Source organism: Polypterus senegalus, chromosome 15, assembly GCF_016835505.1.
Source record: "Polypterus senegalus isolate Bchr_013 chromosome 15, ASM1683550v1, whole genome shotgun sequence".
In the NCBI taxonomy this organism is placed as follows: domain Eukaryota; kingdom Metazoa; phylum Chordata; class Cladistia; order Polypteriformes; family Polypteridae; genus Polypterus; species Polypterus senegalus.
The window spans coordinates 126,051,007-126,070,790 of NC_053168.1; the positions used below are offsets into that span (position 1 = coordinate 126,051,007).

The 19,784-nt window shown below is 43.0% G+C and overlaps 1 protein-coding gene across 1 annotated transcript in view; it reads left to right on the forward strand.

Annotated features, from left to right (window-relative positions):
• Positions 1–19,784, forward strand: part of pkhd1l1.1 (PKHD1 like 1, tandem duplicate 1) — a 149,528-nt gene that overhangs the window by 82,530 nt on the left and 47,214 nt on the right. Inside the window, exons 49-54 of the mRNA XM_039736590.1 lie at positions 4,642–5,670; positions 7,164–7,311; positions 8,479–8,673; positions 12,696–12,847; positions 13,141–13,300; positions 18,769–18,934. Coding sequence (XP_039592524.1) covers positions 4,642–5,670; positions 7,164–7,311; positions 8,479–8,673; positions 12,696–12,847; positions 13,141–13,300; positions 18,769–18,934 — 1,850 coding nt within the window. The remainder of the gene's footprint in view (positions 1–4,641; positions 5,671–7,163; positions 7,312–8,478; positions 8,674–12,695; positions 12,848–13,140; positions 13,301–18,768; positions 18,935–19,784) is intronic.

A 19,784-nucleotide genomic window follows, 5' to 3' on the forward strand; every position in this document is an offset into this window, starting at 1 on the left:
AGACCACCTGTGGGGACCAGAACTGACTGGACATCATTCGGAAAGGCACACAGGTACCTGTGTAAGGAAGGCCCAAAATTCACACTGCATGTCAGCATAAAAAACCAAGCCATGGAGTCTAAGGACCTAATAGTTGTGAGGCATGGACCATGAGGACGAGGGGATAGAATCATTTCACAAACTTGGAGCGTCCTCAGGAACACAGTGACTTGGATTTGTGAATCTGATGACATTTGGAACCACAGGACTGTTCCTAGAGTTGGCTGTCTGGCAAAAAATAGGAGCCATTTAAAAGGGGCATTAACTAGGGAGGTGGACAAGAACCCAGTGGTCACTCTGACAGAGCTTTCGCAGTCCTATGCTGAGATGGATAAACCTGTTGGAAGGATGAGGACGACCATCTCATCAATCAGGAGTTTGTTAGATCAGCTACTGTACTGTAGCTCCAGCTTGGAATGTGCCAGAGAGAAATTAAAGGACTTAGGAAAAACGATTCTCTGGTCTGATGAGGCAAAAAGTGAGCTCTTTGTGGGGAACTCCAAGCACCAAGTCTGGCACTGCTCATTGCCTGCTCAATATCATCCCTTGTGGTGAATGCTATGGGTGTGCCAGGAGAGCCAGAATGGTCAGAATTGAGGGAAGGATGAAAGCAGCCACACACAGAGAAGTTCTTGAAGAAGACCAGCTCCAGATTGCATGCCAGACTTGGGTGACGGTTCACCTTTCAACCAGACAATGACCCAAAGCATGCAGCCAAGATAATGTTGGAGTGGCTTTGGGATGAGTCTCTGAGTGTCCTTGAGTGGCCCAGCCAAGGCCCACACTTAAACACCAAGGAACACGTGTGGAGAGACCTGAAGACGACGGTTTACAGGTGCTTCCAATCCAATCTAACGGAGCTGGTGAGGATCTGCTGGAAAGAATTGCATCAATCCAGATGTGAAAGACTCGAAGCTGACAAAGGGGCTTCTACAAAATACAGACTGAAGGGTCAGAATACTTCTGGGAATGAGAGATTTCAGTTTTTTTAATTCTGAATAAATTTATAAACCTTTCTGGTCATATGTGTTCACAATGGGTCACTATGGGTTATTGAGGATCAAATGAGAGTCAAAATGTATCCATTTAAAATGAAATCTACAACACAATAAACTGTGCAGAAAGCAAATGGGTCTCCATACTTTATGAATCCACTGTACACCAAAGCCTCAAATAAAAGAAAAGATAAAAGCTGAATAAGGTAGAAAACGAGGTTCAAGAAATGTAAAAACATTGCAATAACCAGACTCCCAATAGGACAGAACGGTCCATAAACACTTTTAAATATACAAGAAAACTTAAACAATATTGACAGCAAACTCAAAGATCAATGCCAACAATATTAAAAACAACGGGGCATCACAATAGAAGCAGGGCTCATGTCTGCGGCCTCAACTGGGTTAGGTTTAGGGTAGGGGATAATAGCCTGAAGGCTATATTAGAATGCATTGGCACACATCATCCCAATTATAAATCTTTTATTTTACGACCCCCCATCCTACCAATTATAAAACCATAATTAAAAAAAAAAGTCTATAAATCTGTTCTAAAATATCCATATAATAATTTCAAATGTGTCCAATAAATTACTAAAATCAAATATTTAAATGTTCTGTTTTTTAATAGAGGGTTAAAAAAATATAAATAATTCCCCCATTAATCAAAACTAAAATATTTAAAACCAGTAATAAATATGGACATCTAAAAATATTTTTCAAAATAGACAAAAAAAGAACAAAAGCAATAGACCAAAAAAAATTCCCTAAAATCATAATACTATTTTTAATAAAACCCTAAACACAAAAAATTATTAGTAACCAGAAATACTGACTTCCTGTCTTTATTATGCCTGAAGGCCATCATAGGTTCCCTGTACTAAAAATATAAATCAAAACACTTAACACTACATACTGACATACAAAAACTACAAAAAACTACAAATACACAATAGTCAAGAAACAAACCTTTAACCTCAGGGCTCTGAGTGATGAATCCATCTTTAACCTCAGGGCGCTGTTCAAAGGGGTTAAGATAAGGGAAGGACCGGGATGACAAGAAACAAACCTTTAACATCAGGGACCCGAGTAGAATTTTTTCTTTAACCTCAGGGCCCTGTTTCCAGGGTCCCACAGTGCTCCAATTTGAACTGTTTGCTTAGGGTCCCACGGGTCCTCAGAGATGTACGGGCCATCGCCACTCGTTTTATTTATTTATTTTTCCCTTCAACTTTAATCTGTTGTAAAGTGATTTTAGGAGGGTGGGCCATAGGTGTAGCATTCTAGAGGTCTATTGTTTGGGCTGTGTTATTGTTAAAGTTAGGGTTTAGGATGGGAAAGGTTGTTTGGAGAAGAGATAAGTTGAGGCTCTGGGCCCTGAGGTGTGTTCTGTTTACCCTTAGGGTTAGAGTTTAGGGTTCTGACGTCAGTACCTGACCCAGCCTGAGCTTGTGTGTCAGTGTAATTTGGTGTCTGGATGGTCCTGAATTCATCCAAAATGGTTGATTTGGTCTCTAAATTGGTTAATTGTGGGTGTTTGTGAGTGTGTGCCTTGCAATTCTCCACTTCCAAATAGTGGGAAAAAGGATTCAGGAAGTGGATTGATGGAAAAATGGAAGAAGGTTGACACCAAACTTTAATACTGTGGACTTTCAGCAAGTGTTCACAGTTCAATAAAATGTTTTGAGCGGTACAACTTCCTGAAAGCTGAAAATTAATGAGTGCAAGATGGAATCAAAATATTTTGCGTAGAATAGTCTTTCTTTTTGAATTTTTATACATTTTTTGATATCGACACTGCTAATTGGACACCTGTCTGTGTTTTTCTTGTTGAGTCACTGAGTTGATTCTTGCATCCATTTTCAGCAATTCTCCTTCATTTTGATGGCTAAATAATATTTTGGACCATTTCATCTGTGATCTTCATCTATTTTAGGGATTCTTTCATTAGCCAAAGGAGCCGATTTGCTTTGAGGCACCACCTCTGAGGTCGCGGCAGGTCCCCCTGGATTTCCCTTCCTCATCCAGGTTCAAAACACTTTTCTAATGGCTTTTTCAAAGTCTTTCGCAGATAAAATTATAGTGAACGAGTTCTCGGCTCATGTTTTTTGACCATGATTTATCCCTGGTTTTGGAGCTCCTACTTTTTGATCTCCCATTGTTGACACTTTTTGGGCTTTTCTTCCGCTCTCCTGGCTCGCTCTTATACATAACACAGCGCATTCTCCATCTTGACTTTCTTGCTGCTCTGCGCTTGTCGCTGGCAGGACAATCTGATCCTGCTTGATACTGATTTGGAATAAGCTGGGCAGATAAATGGACATTTTTTTCCCTACAAGGTTTTTTGGGAGTTTTTTCTTGTCTTCTTAGAGAGTCAAAGCTGGGGGGCTGTCAAGAGGCAGGGTCTGTTAAAGCCCATTGCGGCACTTCTTGTGTGATTTTGGGCTACACAAAAAGAAATTGCATTGTATTGTATTGTAATGTCAAATGCAATTTTTAAACTCTATCGGAGTCAAATGGGCCTTTGCTTGATTGTTCATGTAAGTGGAGGGTGAAAGTTTGCCAGACACAGCACGTCATGAACACCCTGAAAAGAAGCGTGTCCAGAGAGATGAAGTGAGACAGTCAGCCAAAGCCTCAAAAGACCGGCCTAAAATGTCCCAGCTCCAAACCCTTAACCCTCACGCTGGGAAGTTGTTGTTCAGAAGCAAATCCGACAGCTGGATGTCTGAAGTTGTGTGCAGCCCTCTGTGATTGCGGATATTTATTGACTTTTTGTGCTTATTTTAGCAATTATGTAGGCCTATTATAGAGCTGACTCTAACTGCAGTACAGAGAGTCCAAATCTTTGGTCTGTTTTTGTGTTTTATGCGTCCTGAGAAAGCTGAATTTTTCTTTTTTTTAATTCTACCACAACGCCATTTTGTTTTCATCGACACGCTAAGAGCGTTGTGTTGATTGTTTCCAATGAAAACTCATCTCAGAATTTCGTGGAATGAGCTCGGGATAACAAGTGTCGGTGTTAAGGTCATTCTCTTCAATTCAAAGATAGCCAAGCTTGAAGGACAACACATCTATTCTTTGTGATAATTTCCACGTACCTTTTGAATACCTGGTTACGTATCTCATGATTTGTCTCAGGCGTTGCCATTCATGATTTGGATTTTGATGAAAGATCTTTCTTATTCCCTGCTTTGACCTCAACCCGCATCTTCTGGACGTTTTCATTCTTCATCTGCTGTCTCTCTTTAGACCAAACACTTAAAAAGACAGAAAGTGATGACATGACATATTGGGTTACGTCTTAGTCACATGACAGGCTACTGGCCTGGTGACAATCAGCAATATTGTCAGGTTCATGCTAGGACTGACACAGGATGGCAACGAGCATTAGAATAAGGATTAAAATGATCAATCGCCAGGAAAACAAATATAATAATTCCAAAAATGTATGAAACTGATTATTGAAACGTCAAAAGCCCAGCTTCATTACAGCGTGAAAAAGTGCCCTCCATATGGAGAAGGTGCTAACAGTAATTGCAGTGATTTTGTTTCATTCCATGAGCACAATTCTTGATGCTGACTGACTGGTTGTCCATCCCTGCAGGTATTTCATGCTGGCCAAGCTTTCAGACTTGGGCGTTATCCGATCCATTGGCACCTCATGGGAGACATTAACTTCAAGTCCTATGTCCGAGGCTGTGGTATCCATCAGACATATAACAGAGCGGTCACGATCCACAATACGCATCATCTGCTGGTCGAGAAGAACGTCATCTACGATATCATGGGCGGCGCATTCTTCATTGAAGATGGCATCGAGACAGGAAACATTCTCCAGTACAACCTGGCTGTGTTTGTCAAGCAGAGCACCAGCCTTCTGAATGATGACGTGACTCCAGCAGGGTACTGGGTGACCAACCCAAATAACACGGTCCGCCACAACGCAGCAGCTGGGGGGACACACTTTGGGTTCTGGTACAGAATGCACGATAACCCCGATGGACCATCCTATACCCCCAACGTCTGCCAGAAGCGGGTGCCACTTGGGCAATTTTATAATAACACTGTCCATTCTCAAGGGTGGTTTGGAATTTGGATTTTTCAAGAATATTTTCCAATGCAGCAAGGGTCCTGTAACTTGAATGTCCCCCAGCCAGCAGTTTTTGATTCCCTGACAACTTGGAATTCTCAGAAAGGAGCCGAGTGGGTGAATGGCGGAGCTCTGCAGTTTAAAGATTTTGTGGTTGTGAATAACGAACTCGCTGGAATTGAAATGAAACGAATTTTGTCTTCCTATGTGAAAGGCTGGGGTGAAACAAGTGGCGCCATGATTATGAATGCCACTGTGGTCGGACACTTGGACCAGCTTGGCCTTGGCCCTAACCAGTGCTCCACCAGAGGAATTGTTCTTCCATTTGATGAAGGACTCACTGTGGAAGCAATCAATTTTGTCAACTTTGACCGCTCGGGCTGTGCCGCCATCGGTGTGACATCGATTGATGGAACTTGTACTGACAGATGTGGAGGCTGGAGTGCGAGATTTAGTGGCGTTCAGTATTTTAATACCACCAACAAGGCCCGCTTCAGATGGGAACATGAAGTGGTTCTGGTTGACACTGACGGGACGCTACAGGTAACTCTTTTTTTTAATGATCATTATTTTGTATCCACACCAACTGGAATCAAAAGGCCAAATGGTCTTAGACAACTGGCACACAACAACAATCACCAAACGGGGGATAAACACAGATAAGAACACAGCAATGGTGAGCTATCCCATCATCTGGTGCTTTCCTTCATGGACAGCCAGTTCTCCCTGTGGAGATGAGATTCAAGTTAAACACTGAGTTTGATTGGGACACAGTTGCAAGAAAACATAAATGATCCCTCTGGGGCTCCCTGGATTGATTTCTAATAAAGGGTGGTCTGATCTTCTCACAAACTGACTAAACTAACAACACACAAACCGATGGACTTCTGTATTGAGCACAATGAGTTGTCATTCGTAGCGCGGGCTGAGAAAATGCAAGTGCCCTCTTGATTTGAATAACTTGTAGATCCTCCTTTTGCAGCAACAACCTCCACCAAGTATTTAGTTCAAACGTGCACAACGTTGAGAATGTGTTTTTGGGCCATTCCTCCTTACCAATCTGTTTGGTTCATCCACCTTTCTGGGTTACCTTGATAGCGCAGCCCTCTTCAGGTCATCCCAAACCATCTAAGACGTTAATTTCAATGATAATTTAGCTGATTTACTTGTGCACTTTGGGTTGTTGTCCTGATGCACCACCCGACATGTCTTAAGCTTGAGATCATAGACTGCTGCCTTTTGTGAATGGAACCCGGGCACAGACAGGCAGACATGTTGTTTTTCCACCACCACACATTTATTTACAATATTTACACAGTTTTCAAGTGTCACACAAACCCCACAAAGTCCTGGCCACACAATGCCTTCTTCGTCGGGCTGCCTCCACACTCTCTTCTGCTTCATCCTGCTTCCACCCGACTCCAGCCTCGAATGAAGGGAGGCGGCCCCTTTTATCCACACTTGGATGTGCTCCAGGCAATCAGTGTGGCGGAAGTGCCGGCTGTCCCCCTGGAAGCACTCCAGGTGTCCCTGCTTTGGCGGAATTGCTGAGGTCCAGGGCTCCCAAGGCATCGGGGCGCCCCCTGGCGGTGACCACGGGCCCCTACAGGGTTGGGCTTTCAAGCCCTTAACCCGTGGCCCCCAAAACAACCAGGGTGGCGACCCCCACGTGATCCCAAGTGGGCAAACGCCCTCTTCGGGTCCCTCATGGTGTCCCGGCCGGGTCGTCGCCCCTGGCATCCCTGACACTTTACATTTGGTGGAACCAAATTACTGCTGTTACTTTGTTTAAGTCGCTCAAGAGACATTCAATCAAACATTTAAGGGGCTTGACCCCATCAAGCTTCGAGAGCTGACTGCTGTCATGAACTAGGAGTCCCAAGCACTTCAAAGTTCTAAGGCATGTCGGTCCACAAACTTCCAATAATGCCCACTAGAGGGGGATATCAGTGTCAAACCCTGGCTAGTGATAAGGGCAAACGTCTAATCTTTATAAAATCAAAGACTTATTCTGCACAAAAAATGATTCCAATTAGAAAAGAAGCTCCATGGAGCACGAAGGTGAAATGGAAAGACCCGAAACAAAAGCAATACGAGTCACACAAAGTCCCAATCCAGAATCCAAACAGAGTGGTCGAAAAAACAGCAAGAAGGTCAAAGTTCCAAACCATACAAAAGGCACAAGTGAGGAGTCAAGCAAAATGACCCCTTTTATTGGCTCACTACAAAGATTACAAAATGCAGGATTTCGAGGCAACTCGGGCACCTTCTTCAGGCAGAGATGCATTACTTCTTTTCTACTGAGGACCATGGCCTCAGATTTGGAAGTGCTGATCATCATAAACATCGATTCACGCTCAGTCACATCTAAATAATATAAATATTTTAAAAAATCAGACATTTTAAGCAGTAAGGGCCATGATATTCACAAGTAAGGCCTTGTCGATATTTTTAAATCACTTTAATGATGCCGTGGTAAAAAACTTGAACTTTTCTGGGTGACCCTAAACCTTAGAATGGTAGTGTATATGTAAAAACCTTCATCTTCTGATTATTGAAAGCCCCACCGCTAAGGTGAGTGAGGGTGGTCACAGTTTCCAACAGCACATATTTCAGGTCAGTGAGAAGATGTTCAGCCTCCATGAACTGTCTTCAAGCCGTGTGTTTGATGTTCACCTGCTCTTATGTTCATTTCATGTCCCACAGTTTGTGTTTTGACTTTGCAGAACATGATCTGGCTTCATAACTTAGAGGACAAGTGCGTAATAATAAATCACAGCTGATGAATTACCATCGGATCTATAAGGTGCGGTAAAAGCGCATTTTGGAGTAACAACTTAATTGCCTTTCCATGCATTGCTCCAACAAGTACACTTCAGGCATGGCAAGTGTCCATCCTTATGAAATGCGTCATTTGTTTGTGAGCAATTGAGTAGTGAATGCAAAGTCACAGACAATACAACTGAGTACAAATGAGAAAAGCGTTGGGCTCCAAAAAGACGTGCCATGACCAAGGGCAGTTTTTATTTTTTTTTTTTATTCCTTGTCAAAAGACCAACCTCTCAATCCTGGTCAGGCCCTTTAGTAAGGACATCCCATGGCAGTATGCCGTTGTCAGTCTTAACATTAAAAATGTCCTTTTTTAACAAGTGGGTGTCCATGCCAACACCACGAGTTTTTATTACAAGTGCTGGGTTCCACTTCTGACTCATGTTGTTGGATCTTCTAACAGTGCTGGTCTGTTTAGAACTGAGGAAGACCTGAGGCCCTTTTGCTTTCCTGGGCCACCACAGAGAGAGAGACTTGTGTTTCTCACTTCTAATATTATTGAAACATTTTATTTTCTCTTAGGAAATGCCAACTACAAGGTGGTTGCCCAAAGTGCCCTGCTGGATCCTGCGCACTGTGCTCCTCCGACACCTGAATGGAGTGCGGGCTTCCCGGGCTCAGTATGTGATTCCACAGTCTCTTTCCATCGCCTGGCCTTTGGCAATGCTTTACCTTCATCGCTTCTTGGAAAGAACGCCATCCTGACTGATGATTACGGTATGAAGTGCTGAGTCTCCTTGTCCACTCTGATCTCATTAATATCGGCTGAGAGCTAATCGTGGCTAGACAACGTGAATACGCAGTGGTGATCGATGAGACCATGCGCACTATCAGCTCTGACCTCTCAAACAGTGGCTCTGCTAGCGTTTAGCTTTGGACAGACCGTCCTCTTCATTTTAGGGACAGACACTTCAAGGATGTTCTCTTCATCTCTAAGAGTCGGGGATTAACACGACTTAGTTAATCAGATACAAGTACAAAACCAAAGCAGGCAACAGAATGTGAAAACCAAATTAGCAGCGAGTGAGGCATAATGAACATGTGATAGTTTTATACATTAAGTAACTCGAAAGTTTGATAAGTGAAAAATCTACATTTTATGTGTCTATTTTTTCATGATCTTTACCAAAATTACATTACTTTGTTGTTGCATTCAATCAAGAAGGCATGAGTGTGAGCACAGCACCGCACTTACAATAAACCTTTGTGAAGAATAATGAGTGATAATCGTAAAGAAGAGCTGGGGTGCCAGCTTAGTACCCCCCCACCCCATTAGTGGCGGGAAGACAGCAACTACAATGAAATCAACAGATTGAAAAACAAAATGGGTCTCAGATGCCCTATAAGTTAGGAAAGCTTGAAGGTTGGAGGTTTAATTTCATGAAACTTAATTTCATGGACTTTCTGTCCTCAGGTTATTCATATCTTCTGGTTACTGGAAGCCAGCGAAACTTCCAGAAGTGACATAGAAGTGATGTCACTAGTCGTCTGGACTTTGCTGTCTCAATCTAAAGGGAAAAAGTGAGCAGTGTCACCCTAATATCATTCCAAGTCTTGCCTTACCTTAATAGTGACAGACAGGTGTCCCCTAGGCTTGCGTCTGTGACAAACCCCTCAAGCTTTTATTAGACTCCTAAGGCGCTGACTGCTCCATTCATACTGGGTTGTAAAAGAGTGACGACACACGGATTGGACTGAGGAAGACTACGAATACCTCCTTTGTTTCACTGGCAGCAATTAAGGGATCCTGCCTTATGACAGTGCATATGGGAATAGAGAACTTTCTGGAATATTAGTGGCATACTGGTGAGGTTTGTGAACTGGTAAAAAAAAACAATACAGGATAGACAAAGAAGATTATGGTTCTGAACCTTTAAAGGGGCATCACCCTCTGAACCTCACCTTATTAGCCCCCGATTTACACCCACCTAACCCCTCCATTTACTATAAATTGCCTTTGATTCGTGTAGGTTTAATCATTTTCCTCTGATGATGACACCTGGTAGTTTGTCAGAACCTTAGGAATAAAAAATGTATTTTAAGATCCAAAATTCATTTTCTCCCTTTGTGAATTTCTAGCTACAAATATGCAAACTGTATTAGAGAACTTTGCTTCCATTTATATATATATATATACACACAGTGCATCCGGAAAGTATTCCCAGGGCTTCATCATTTTTTTTCACATTTTGTTATGTTACAGCCTTATTCCAAAGTGAATTAAATTCATTTTTTCCCTCAGAATTCTACACACAACACCCCATAATGACAACATGAAAAAAAGTTTACTTGAGGTTTTTGCAAATTTATTAGAAATAAAAAAACTGAGAAATCCCATGTCCATAAGTATTCCCAGCCTTTGCTCAATACTTTGTCGATGCCCCTTTGGCAGCAATTCCAGCCTCAAGTCTTTTGAATATGATGGCACAAGCTTGGCACACCTTTCCTTGGCCAGTTTCGCCATTCTTCTTTGCAACACCTCTCAAGCTCCATCAGGTTGGATGGGAAGTGTCGGTGCACAGCCATTTTAAGATCTCTCCAGAGATGTTCAATCGGATTCAAGTCTGGGCCACTCAAGGACATTCACAGAGTTGTCCTGAAGCCACTCCTTTGATATCTTGGCTGTGTGCTTAGGGTCGTCGTCCTGCTGAAAGATGAACCGTCGCCCCAGTCTGAGGTCAAGAGCGCTCTGGAGCAGGTTTTCATCCAGGATGTCTCTGTACATTGCTGTAGTCATCTTTCCCTTTATTACCTTTATCCTGACTAGTCTCCCAGTTCAATCCCAAATCATGATGCTGCCACCACCATGCTTCACTGTAGGGATGGTATTGGCCTGGTGATGAGTGGTGCCTGGTTTCCTCCAAACGTGACGCCTGGCATTCACACCAAACAGTTCAATCTTTGTCTCATCAGATCAGAGGATTTTGTTTCTCATGGTCTGAGAGTCCTTCAGGTGCCTTTGACAAACTCAGGTGGGCTGCCATGTGCCTTTTACTAAGGAGTGGCTTCCGTCTGGCCATTCTACCATACAGGCCTGATTGGTGGATTGGTTGTCCTTCTGGAAGGTTCTCTTCTCTCACAGAGGACCTCTGGAGCTCTAACAGAGTGACCGTCGGGTTCTTGGTCACCTCCTGACTAAGGCCCTTCTCCCGCTCAGTTTAGATGGCCGGCCAGCTCTAGGAAAAGTCCTGGTGGTTTTCGAACTTCTTCCTCTTATGAATGATGGAGGCCACTGTGCTCATTGGGACCTTCAAAGCAGCAGACATTTTTCTGTAACCTTCCCCAGATTTGTGCCTCGAGACAATCCTGTCTCGGAGGTCTACAGACAATTCCTTTGACTTCATGCTTGGTTTGTGCTCTGACATGAACTGTCACCTGTGGGACCTTCTATAGACAGGTGTGTGCCTTTCTAAATCATGTCACATCAACTGAATTGACCACAGGTGGACTCCAATTAAACATCTCAAGGATGATCAGGGGAAACAGGAGGCACCTGAGCTCAATTTGGAGCTTCACGCACACACATTACAGGTCAAAAGTTCTCGAATGCCACAGTTTTTCCAGTTTTTCTTCAAACATAATCAGTTAAAATGCAATGAATGACCTAAAATGTTGAACAGGTACATTTTTAAGTAATCGACAGAAGCTGGGACCCCTGTGCAAATTGTTTGCTTCAACTTGCAAGGCTTCGTTTACTGTAACTGCTTCAGAACATCTGTAGGTTGTAACCTATTAGTTGTTCCCTGAAGTAGGCCAATTTGTAATATTCTCAAGTTTCCTTTTATTAGTTTTTGCTACTGTGGTGGGCTGGTGCCCTGCCCGGGGTTTGTTTCCTGCCTTGTGCCCTGTGTTGGTTGGGTTTGGCTCCAGCAGACCCCCGTGACCCTTTAGTATGGATGGATCAGTTTTTGCTAACCTAAACTTTAGCAGTTTACTGGTTACCTCAGCGTTTCTCAACCTTTAAGTATTCAAGTTTTCATAACAGTTTTAATCGCCCCCCCCCAACGTTTTTTTGAAACCCTAGTAAAATTTATTCTTAGATTTTTTGCTGCCCATACACTGCTACAAGTTTAAAATTTCCCTACGAATAGAGAAATTACGCCACATATGGCAGCATTCGCGCCCCCACAGTTTGTACCTTGTCACCATTTTAAGTCATTCGTAGCATTTCAACTGATTAAACCTGAAGAAAAACTGAGGCGTTCTAAAACGTTTCCCAGGTAGTGTAGGCTCCTTCTTTCTCACCCAAAGTCTCAAGATGAACTCTGACATCCCTTCTGGTTTTGCCCTGGAGGTCTCACTTTTTCAACCTCGGGGGGCTATTTAGGGAAGGGAGCATTTAAGTGGCATCCAGAATCTGAAGAGCTCCAAGGAGGAAATCTTGAGGAAAGAACGTCTCTCAAAGTCTTTAGTTTTGTAGTCTTTAGCCTACAAAGGGTGTGAGAATGTGCAGAATTTCCATTTGGATTTTTTGACTTTTTTCATTTTTTTTTTCTTATATTGAATAATTATCTTGGTTGGTCCTCAACCCTTCACAATCCCTCTCCCGTTTCTTACCTTACAATGTCCATATAAGCTGATTTCTATCTGTCTGACAGGTACACCCTGTTGTGTGTATTCAGCATTAATGTTTGTGGTGCACCATCTGTTGGAATATGTGTTGCAATGCGTTGTTCTACTGCACGTCTCTGTTCAAAGGTGTAATCACACCATCTCCTGTCATTCTTGTGTATTTTCAGGGAGCAGCGTAGTTCCTTTCTTGCCAAAACGTTTGACCTACAAACCTGGCTGGATGGCTTTGATTCCCGATGGCAAAACCTTCAACTGGTATTTCCAGAATGCCGGCCAAGTTACCAATATCTCCTATCTTGCCACTTTCTATGGGTTCAAGGTATGCTAGTTTTTTCCAACTGGTGCTCTCGTTTCAGGCTTATAAACATCGATGCCTATTTTCCTGTACACCATTTAAAAACCCTCGGCTTGTCTCGGTTGCACAAGTCAAAAACGGAACGAGACACGTCTTCTGATTCACTTCTGGTCCTCTTCATGTAGTTCTGTCTGTAGTTTTGCTTTGTTGGAAATCGTTTGGACCGTACACGTGTGTTCTCGGTTGTCAGCCATCACCGACAGCCAGGACTCTTCTACTGCTGATAAAATGTTTTTGCTTCTCCTCTTGTTTGGCAGAGTTCGGATTTCGTGATAATCTCCCACAATTTCACTCAGCGTCCAGATATGTTCAACATTGTGGACACCAGGAACGAGTCGAGCCATCCTCTGAACTGGAGTGCGAATGTCAATGGAGACTGGTATTTTGATGACAATACCACAACCCTTACTTACCTAAGTATGTTGACAATGTCATGATCTGGAGTTTAATTGGATTTTTTTTTTGTACAGATTATAGAGTTCCTCTTTGATTGTTATGCGTTCACTTTGATTTTTTATTCAATGCAGAGAATTCATTTTTTTTATGGTATTTGCCCATAGATGACTGTTGGTAAAGGTTGTAACATTCTACTCTTCTCCCACAGCGCTATTGTTGTGCACTGCACGTAGAATCATGGCTTCCATGAAAGTCATTCCCAGAAGGCCCCTTGTGCCCACCATGTGTGACATCACCAGAACAGTCACTTGGAAGTCGGCACCGTACACCCCTTTAGAATACGAGATTAGGATTAGTTACAGTGTCACTGGGCCATTCTCGGTTTCTCTACTTCTTTTCCAGTGTACAGCTTTTCTTTTGTTGTTGTAAGCTTGCATGTTTTGATCTTGACGTATGATTGCTTAGAATTATTCGGCTCCAACCTCAGCTCGGTTTCTCGACTATGTCTCGTCTTCCAAGCCCCTTCACCAAATGCCGTTCCGTCTCTCCTCGAGTCAGAACATACATACGTAATTTTATATTTTATTTATTTCCATTTAATTTTACAACAGGTCAGGTTGGGGAGCATGCACTGGTACAGTGAGCCGCCGCACCCACCACACAACGAAACAGCTCAGGATCCTGGTGGTCCAGTTCCACCCTCCGGAAATGACCCTCCATCTGCCATAGCCAGGTGTTACGTGGGCGACCCCTTGGCCTGGTCCAGCCACTTGGGTCCCCAACAACGAGGATCTTATGAGCTAGATCACCCTCGGAGAAACGCACCACATGGCTGTAGTGCCATAACTGACGCTCCCTCACAATGCAGGTCATGTCCCTCATTAGGGACTCCATGAGCAACACAAAGTCAAACCAACGGTACCCAAGGATTTTCCGGAGAGACACAGTGCCAAAGGAGTCCAGTCTTCATTTCAGGTCACTGGATAGCGTCCATGTCTCGCAACCATATAGCAAGACAGGAAGCACCAGGACTCTAAAGACTTGGACCGTCGTCCTTTTGCTGAGACATCAGGAGCGCCACACACCCCTTTAAAGTGACCTCATGACCCCCCATGCTCTCCCAATCCATCTACTGAAGAGTCACCAGAGGCATGAATGTCACTGCCAAGGTCAGTAAACCTCTCGATGAGGTTGACACTCTCTCCGCAAACAGACACACTGCTAATGGCCGTGCCCAAGAGGTTATTAAAGGCCTGGATGTTGGTGTATATCAGGACACTCACAAGCCCAGACCCTCAGACTCCTCGCTCAGGGCCTTCATTGACTCTGTGAAGATCACAGCATCATCAGCAAAGTCAAAATCCATGAATCTTTCTTCACCAACCGATGCCCCACAGCCGGTGAACCCCACGACCTTGCCCAACACCCAGTCCATACAAGCATTGGAGAGAGTAGGAACAGAACACACCGCTGACGGACCCCAGAATCAACTGGGAGAAACGCTGAGGTCCTGCCCCCACTCTGCACAGCACTCACAGTACCAGTGGGCAGGCTGTACTCTGGTACTTTACTTATACAAACTAGTGTCCGGGCCGGGATTTACCCAACTGGGTGCCCTTGGGCCCTTCACTCCTGCCCCCATTTGGCAAAACAACGCAAAAGTATAGAGAAAAGTAAATGGGATAAAAAAGCATTAAGTCAATAACAGGCCATCACCAAAGAAACCGAAACACAGACATTGTGGAGCTCAGACTTAAAGAAAACAGAAGTTGTTGCCCTTTACAAACTGCAGATGGCCACATGGCTTCAAGACACTCGAAGGAGGAAGAATGAGGCTTTCAAGCTTGTCGCAATACATTGTGACGCATTTTAGGAGCTCTTCTCCACTTGGCCATTCTCAAATGGTCTTTCTCCCTGTAACATGACGGTCATAACTGGAAAGCCGAGGTTTAATCTTATCTAATTACACTGTACGTTATTTCTGAGGGGACTGAGGTTTATCAGAGCAGAGATTCACAAAGACACGTGGCTGAGCAAACCCACTTCTGCCAGTGGATTCATCAAACTGGAGTGCAAGACTCACTCCATCGACTCATCCACCCCCATGTCTTCAGTGGGTCACAGGAAAGCAAACTTCTCAGCAGACGCGAGTTTATCCTTCTTAGAGCTGCAGAGACCTCTCCGCCTTTGGCACTTTCTCCGAGATGTTCCTTTTCGTTGGTTATGACTTATCCACAGCCTGTGTAACTCGCTGTCATGACAATTACATTTTCTTTTTAGCTTACGTAGGATGCATCCTTTTTAAAGGTCTCGTTAAATTGGGCAGGTTTTAAGCTGGCAAGTGCACAAGGTCTTACAAACTTCAACGTTTGCAGCTGCTTGGAACGCATCGCTTGGCCCAAGTCTGCGATCTGGAACACATCTCATGCTATAAACTGATTCTGTGGGTGCGTCTCCCTATCTCGTCACTGTGGTCACATGGGTATGACTACAGATGCATGCAAGTCCAAACTACGAGTGAGGTGACACTGGCACAGGGGCATCACAGCCTTGTCCTTAATAGTGGGATCTTGGGACTCACCCCTTCGATTTTAGAACAATTAGAACAATTAGAACAATCTAGACGAGAACAGGCCATTCAGCCCAACAAAGCTCGCCAGTCCTATCCACTTGCTTCCTCCAAGAAAACATCAAGTCGAGTTTTGAAAGTCCCTAACGTCTTACTGTCTACCACACTACTTGGTAACTTATTCCAAGTGTCTATCGTTCTTTGTGTAAAGAAAAACTTCCTAATGTTTGTGCGAAATTTACCCTTAACAAGTTTCCAACTGTGTCCCGTGTTCTTGATGAGCTCATTTTAAAATACAAGTCTCGATCCACTGTACTAATTCCCTTCATAATTTTAAACACTTCAATCATGTCACCTCTTAATCTTCTTTTGCTTAAACTGTAAAGGCCAGCTCTTTTAATCTTTCCTCATAATTCAACCCCTGTAGCCCTGGAATCAGCCTAGTCGCTCTTCTCTGGACCTTTTCTAGTGCTGCTATGTCCTTTTGTAGCCTGGAGACCAAAACTGCACACAGTACTCAAGATGAGGCCTCACCAGTGCATTATAAAGGTTGAGCATAACCTCCTTGGACTTGTACTCCACAGATCGTGCTATATAACCTAACATTCTGTTAGCCTTCTTAATGGCTTCTGAACACTGTTTGGAAGTTGATAGCTTGGAGTCCACTATGACTCCTAAATCCTTCTCATAAGGTGTACTCTCGATTTTCTGACTGCCCATTGTGTATTCAAACCTAATATTTTTACTTCCTATGTGTAATACTTTACATTTACTGACATTAAATTTCATCTGCCACAAATCTGCCCAAGCCTGTATGCTATCCAAGTCCTTCTGTAATGATATAACGGATTCCAAATTATCTGCTAATCCACCTATCTTGGTATCATCTGCAAACTTAACCAGCTTGTTACTTATATTCCTATCTAAATCATTTATATATATTAAAAATAGCAGCGGCCCTAGCACTGACCCCTGTGGAACACCACTCTTAACATCAGCCAGTTCTGATGAGGTTCCTCGCACCATCACCCTCTGCTTCCTGTGTCTGAGCCAATTCTGCACCCATCTAAAAACATCACCCTGAATTCCCACTTCTTTTAACTTGATGCCCAACCTCTCATGTGGCACCTTATCAAATGCTTTCTGAAAGTCCAGATAAATAATATCATAAGCTCCACTTTGATCGTATCCTTTTGTTGCCTCCTCATAGAATTCCAACATGTTAGTAAAACACGACCTCCCCTTCTGAACCCATGCTGACTGTTCAGAATAACTCCTGTCCTTGTCATGTGTTGCTCAATCTTATCCTTAATAATTCCTTCCATTAATTTTCCTGTGATGCTTGTTAAGCTTACTGGCCTATAGTTGCTTGGATCTGCCCTGTCACCCTTTTTATATAATGGGATGATATTTGCCATTTTCCAGTCCTTTGGAATCTCTCCAGTGCACAGTGACTTCCTAAAAATATGTGTCAAGGGTTTATATATGTACTCACTAGCCTCCTTAAGAACACGAGGATAAATATTATCTGGGCCTGGTGATTTGTTTGATTTCATCTTATTTAATCTGAGCAGCACTTCTCCCTCTACAATTTCCAAATCCCTCAGTACCTCCTTAGTAGTTGTGTTTACCTCTGGCAGGTTATCCACTTGCTCACTTGTAAACACCTCAGAAAAATGTAAGTTTAGGGCATCTGCTATTTCATTGTCTGTATCTTTTAATTCCCTTTACTATTCCTGATGAACTTGACCTCCTCCTTAACTGTTCTTTTACTACTAAAATACTGAAAGAATCTCTTGGGGTCTTCTTTCCTTATCTGCTATATTCCTCTCCAACTGTCTTTTAGCCTCTCTGATATCCTTCTTAATGGTTGCCCTCATGTTCTCATACGCTACGGTTCTCTTTGCAGTCATTAGTCTTATATGCCTTATACAGCAGTTTTTCCTTTGCAACTTCTTTTTTAAATCTTTATTAATCCATCGTGGAGATTTTTTTAGTTTCCTATTACTTCCAAATTTAGGTATGTATCTGTCCTGCATTACATGTAAAACATTTTTAAACCTGTTCCACTGCTCCTCGACTGTCTCCACATTTAAAAGCTTATCCCAGTCTATCCTACTTAGACTTTGTCGCATCTGCTCAAAATTAGCCCTACTAAAGTTCAACTTAACAATTTTAGTCTTTGCATCTGTACTCTTACAAAATACTGAGAATTGTATTACATTATGGTCACTTGACCCTAGTGGTTCAATCACCTCTACACCCTCAATTCTATCCTGATTATTACAGAATACTAAATCCAGATAGGCTTCACCCCTTGTTGGTGCTTTAACATGCTGTGTTAAAAACAGTCGCGATTACTTCTAAAACTCCTGCTCTTGTGCTCCTCCATCTGTAAGGTTATCCCAGTTAATATTTGGATAATTAAAGTCCCCATGACTATAATATCCCCTGTAAACTTGCCTTTTGATATTACTAAAAGATGTGTGTTGAAATTACTGTCTGAATTGGGTGGTCTATAACACACTCCTAAAATGAGACCTTTTCCCTAATATTTTCCAGGCGAAGCCACATGTCCTCACTAAGATGGGGCTCATCATCCAACTGAAGATGACTTACATTTAATTCCTGTTTGGCATAAACAGCAACCCCACCTCCTTTTCTGTTCTGTCTATCCTTCCTAAAAATGTGTATCCCTCTATGTTACACTCATCCCCATCTTTGTTATTTAGCCAGGTTTCCGTTATTGCTATAATATCATAATTGTGCTCTGCTACATACAACTCCAACTCACTTACCTTATTTTTGATACTTCTATTTCCTATAACTTACTTGGTTCCATTATCGAACGAAAGGTAGAAATGATTTTTAATAGAGTTAAAAAAACTCCACTGTGAACTCTGTTTACATGTCATTTCAGTGTCTGGCACAAAGAATCCCCGGAAAAGGCGTAGCACCAGCGTGGACCCATCGGTGTTGGACATCAATGTGAGGTTCAACGTTTACAGCTGCTTCTTCAAGGACTGCAATCCCCCCATTCCCCCCACAGTGGCTCCACTCCCGGACACAAGACCTGGCAATTTTGAGTTTGTATTTCTTTTCTCTTGTGATTTTCATTGGGACCCTGTTAGGACTGACCCTTGGGGAGTGGGTGGCTCCAGCCTGTTATGATCACTAGAAGGTATTGGGAGAATTCCAGCTGGGTTTCTGGACCATAAGACGCACAGAAATTCCAAATGTGAAGTGTGTGCGTTTTTTTGAACCGTAACAAAATGTCAAATGTATATTTTGCAGCATTTTGTCCTTTTCCACGGGGGCGGACATTTTGTGAATGCCGTTGCTATGATGTGCCCGCCGGTTGCTGGGGGCGTGTCCATACAGGTTGTGACCCTGACCTCGTTAGATCATTGGTTTAAAGCTTGGCTCGAATGGCCATACAGCATGTTATCTGAGTTTTACAGAAGTGCACAAGTCTTGCTTTCGATATTTCCCATGTAATGAATTTTTGCTCCTGCCCTGTTGATGATGACTTTTGAAATTTTAAGTGACCAGGAAATGAAAGTCTTTCAAACAGAGAGTCCAGGAGGACAGTCAGAAAGGAGTCCTTGCATGTTAATGGAACCGTACATTTACATGATTATTACGTGATTACAGCCAATGACCATTAACAACCAGGATATAAAAAATGTAGAGAATCCGCTTACACGGTGTGTCGTGTCCTTTGTAGAGTAAATTGAAGTACCAACTTAAGTGACTGTAGTTAAGACCAGAGGACTGATGACCCGAGATGGAGGGCTTGTGTAAATGTTGCATGTCGTGGGATCGGACTGGATTATGATCCCACTCAAAGAGACAGAATAGTGCACGCAGAGGGGGAGGTTGTGCATCAAGAGCAGGTCCTCTCCCAGTATGATAGATGGCAGAGTCCCACTGGGG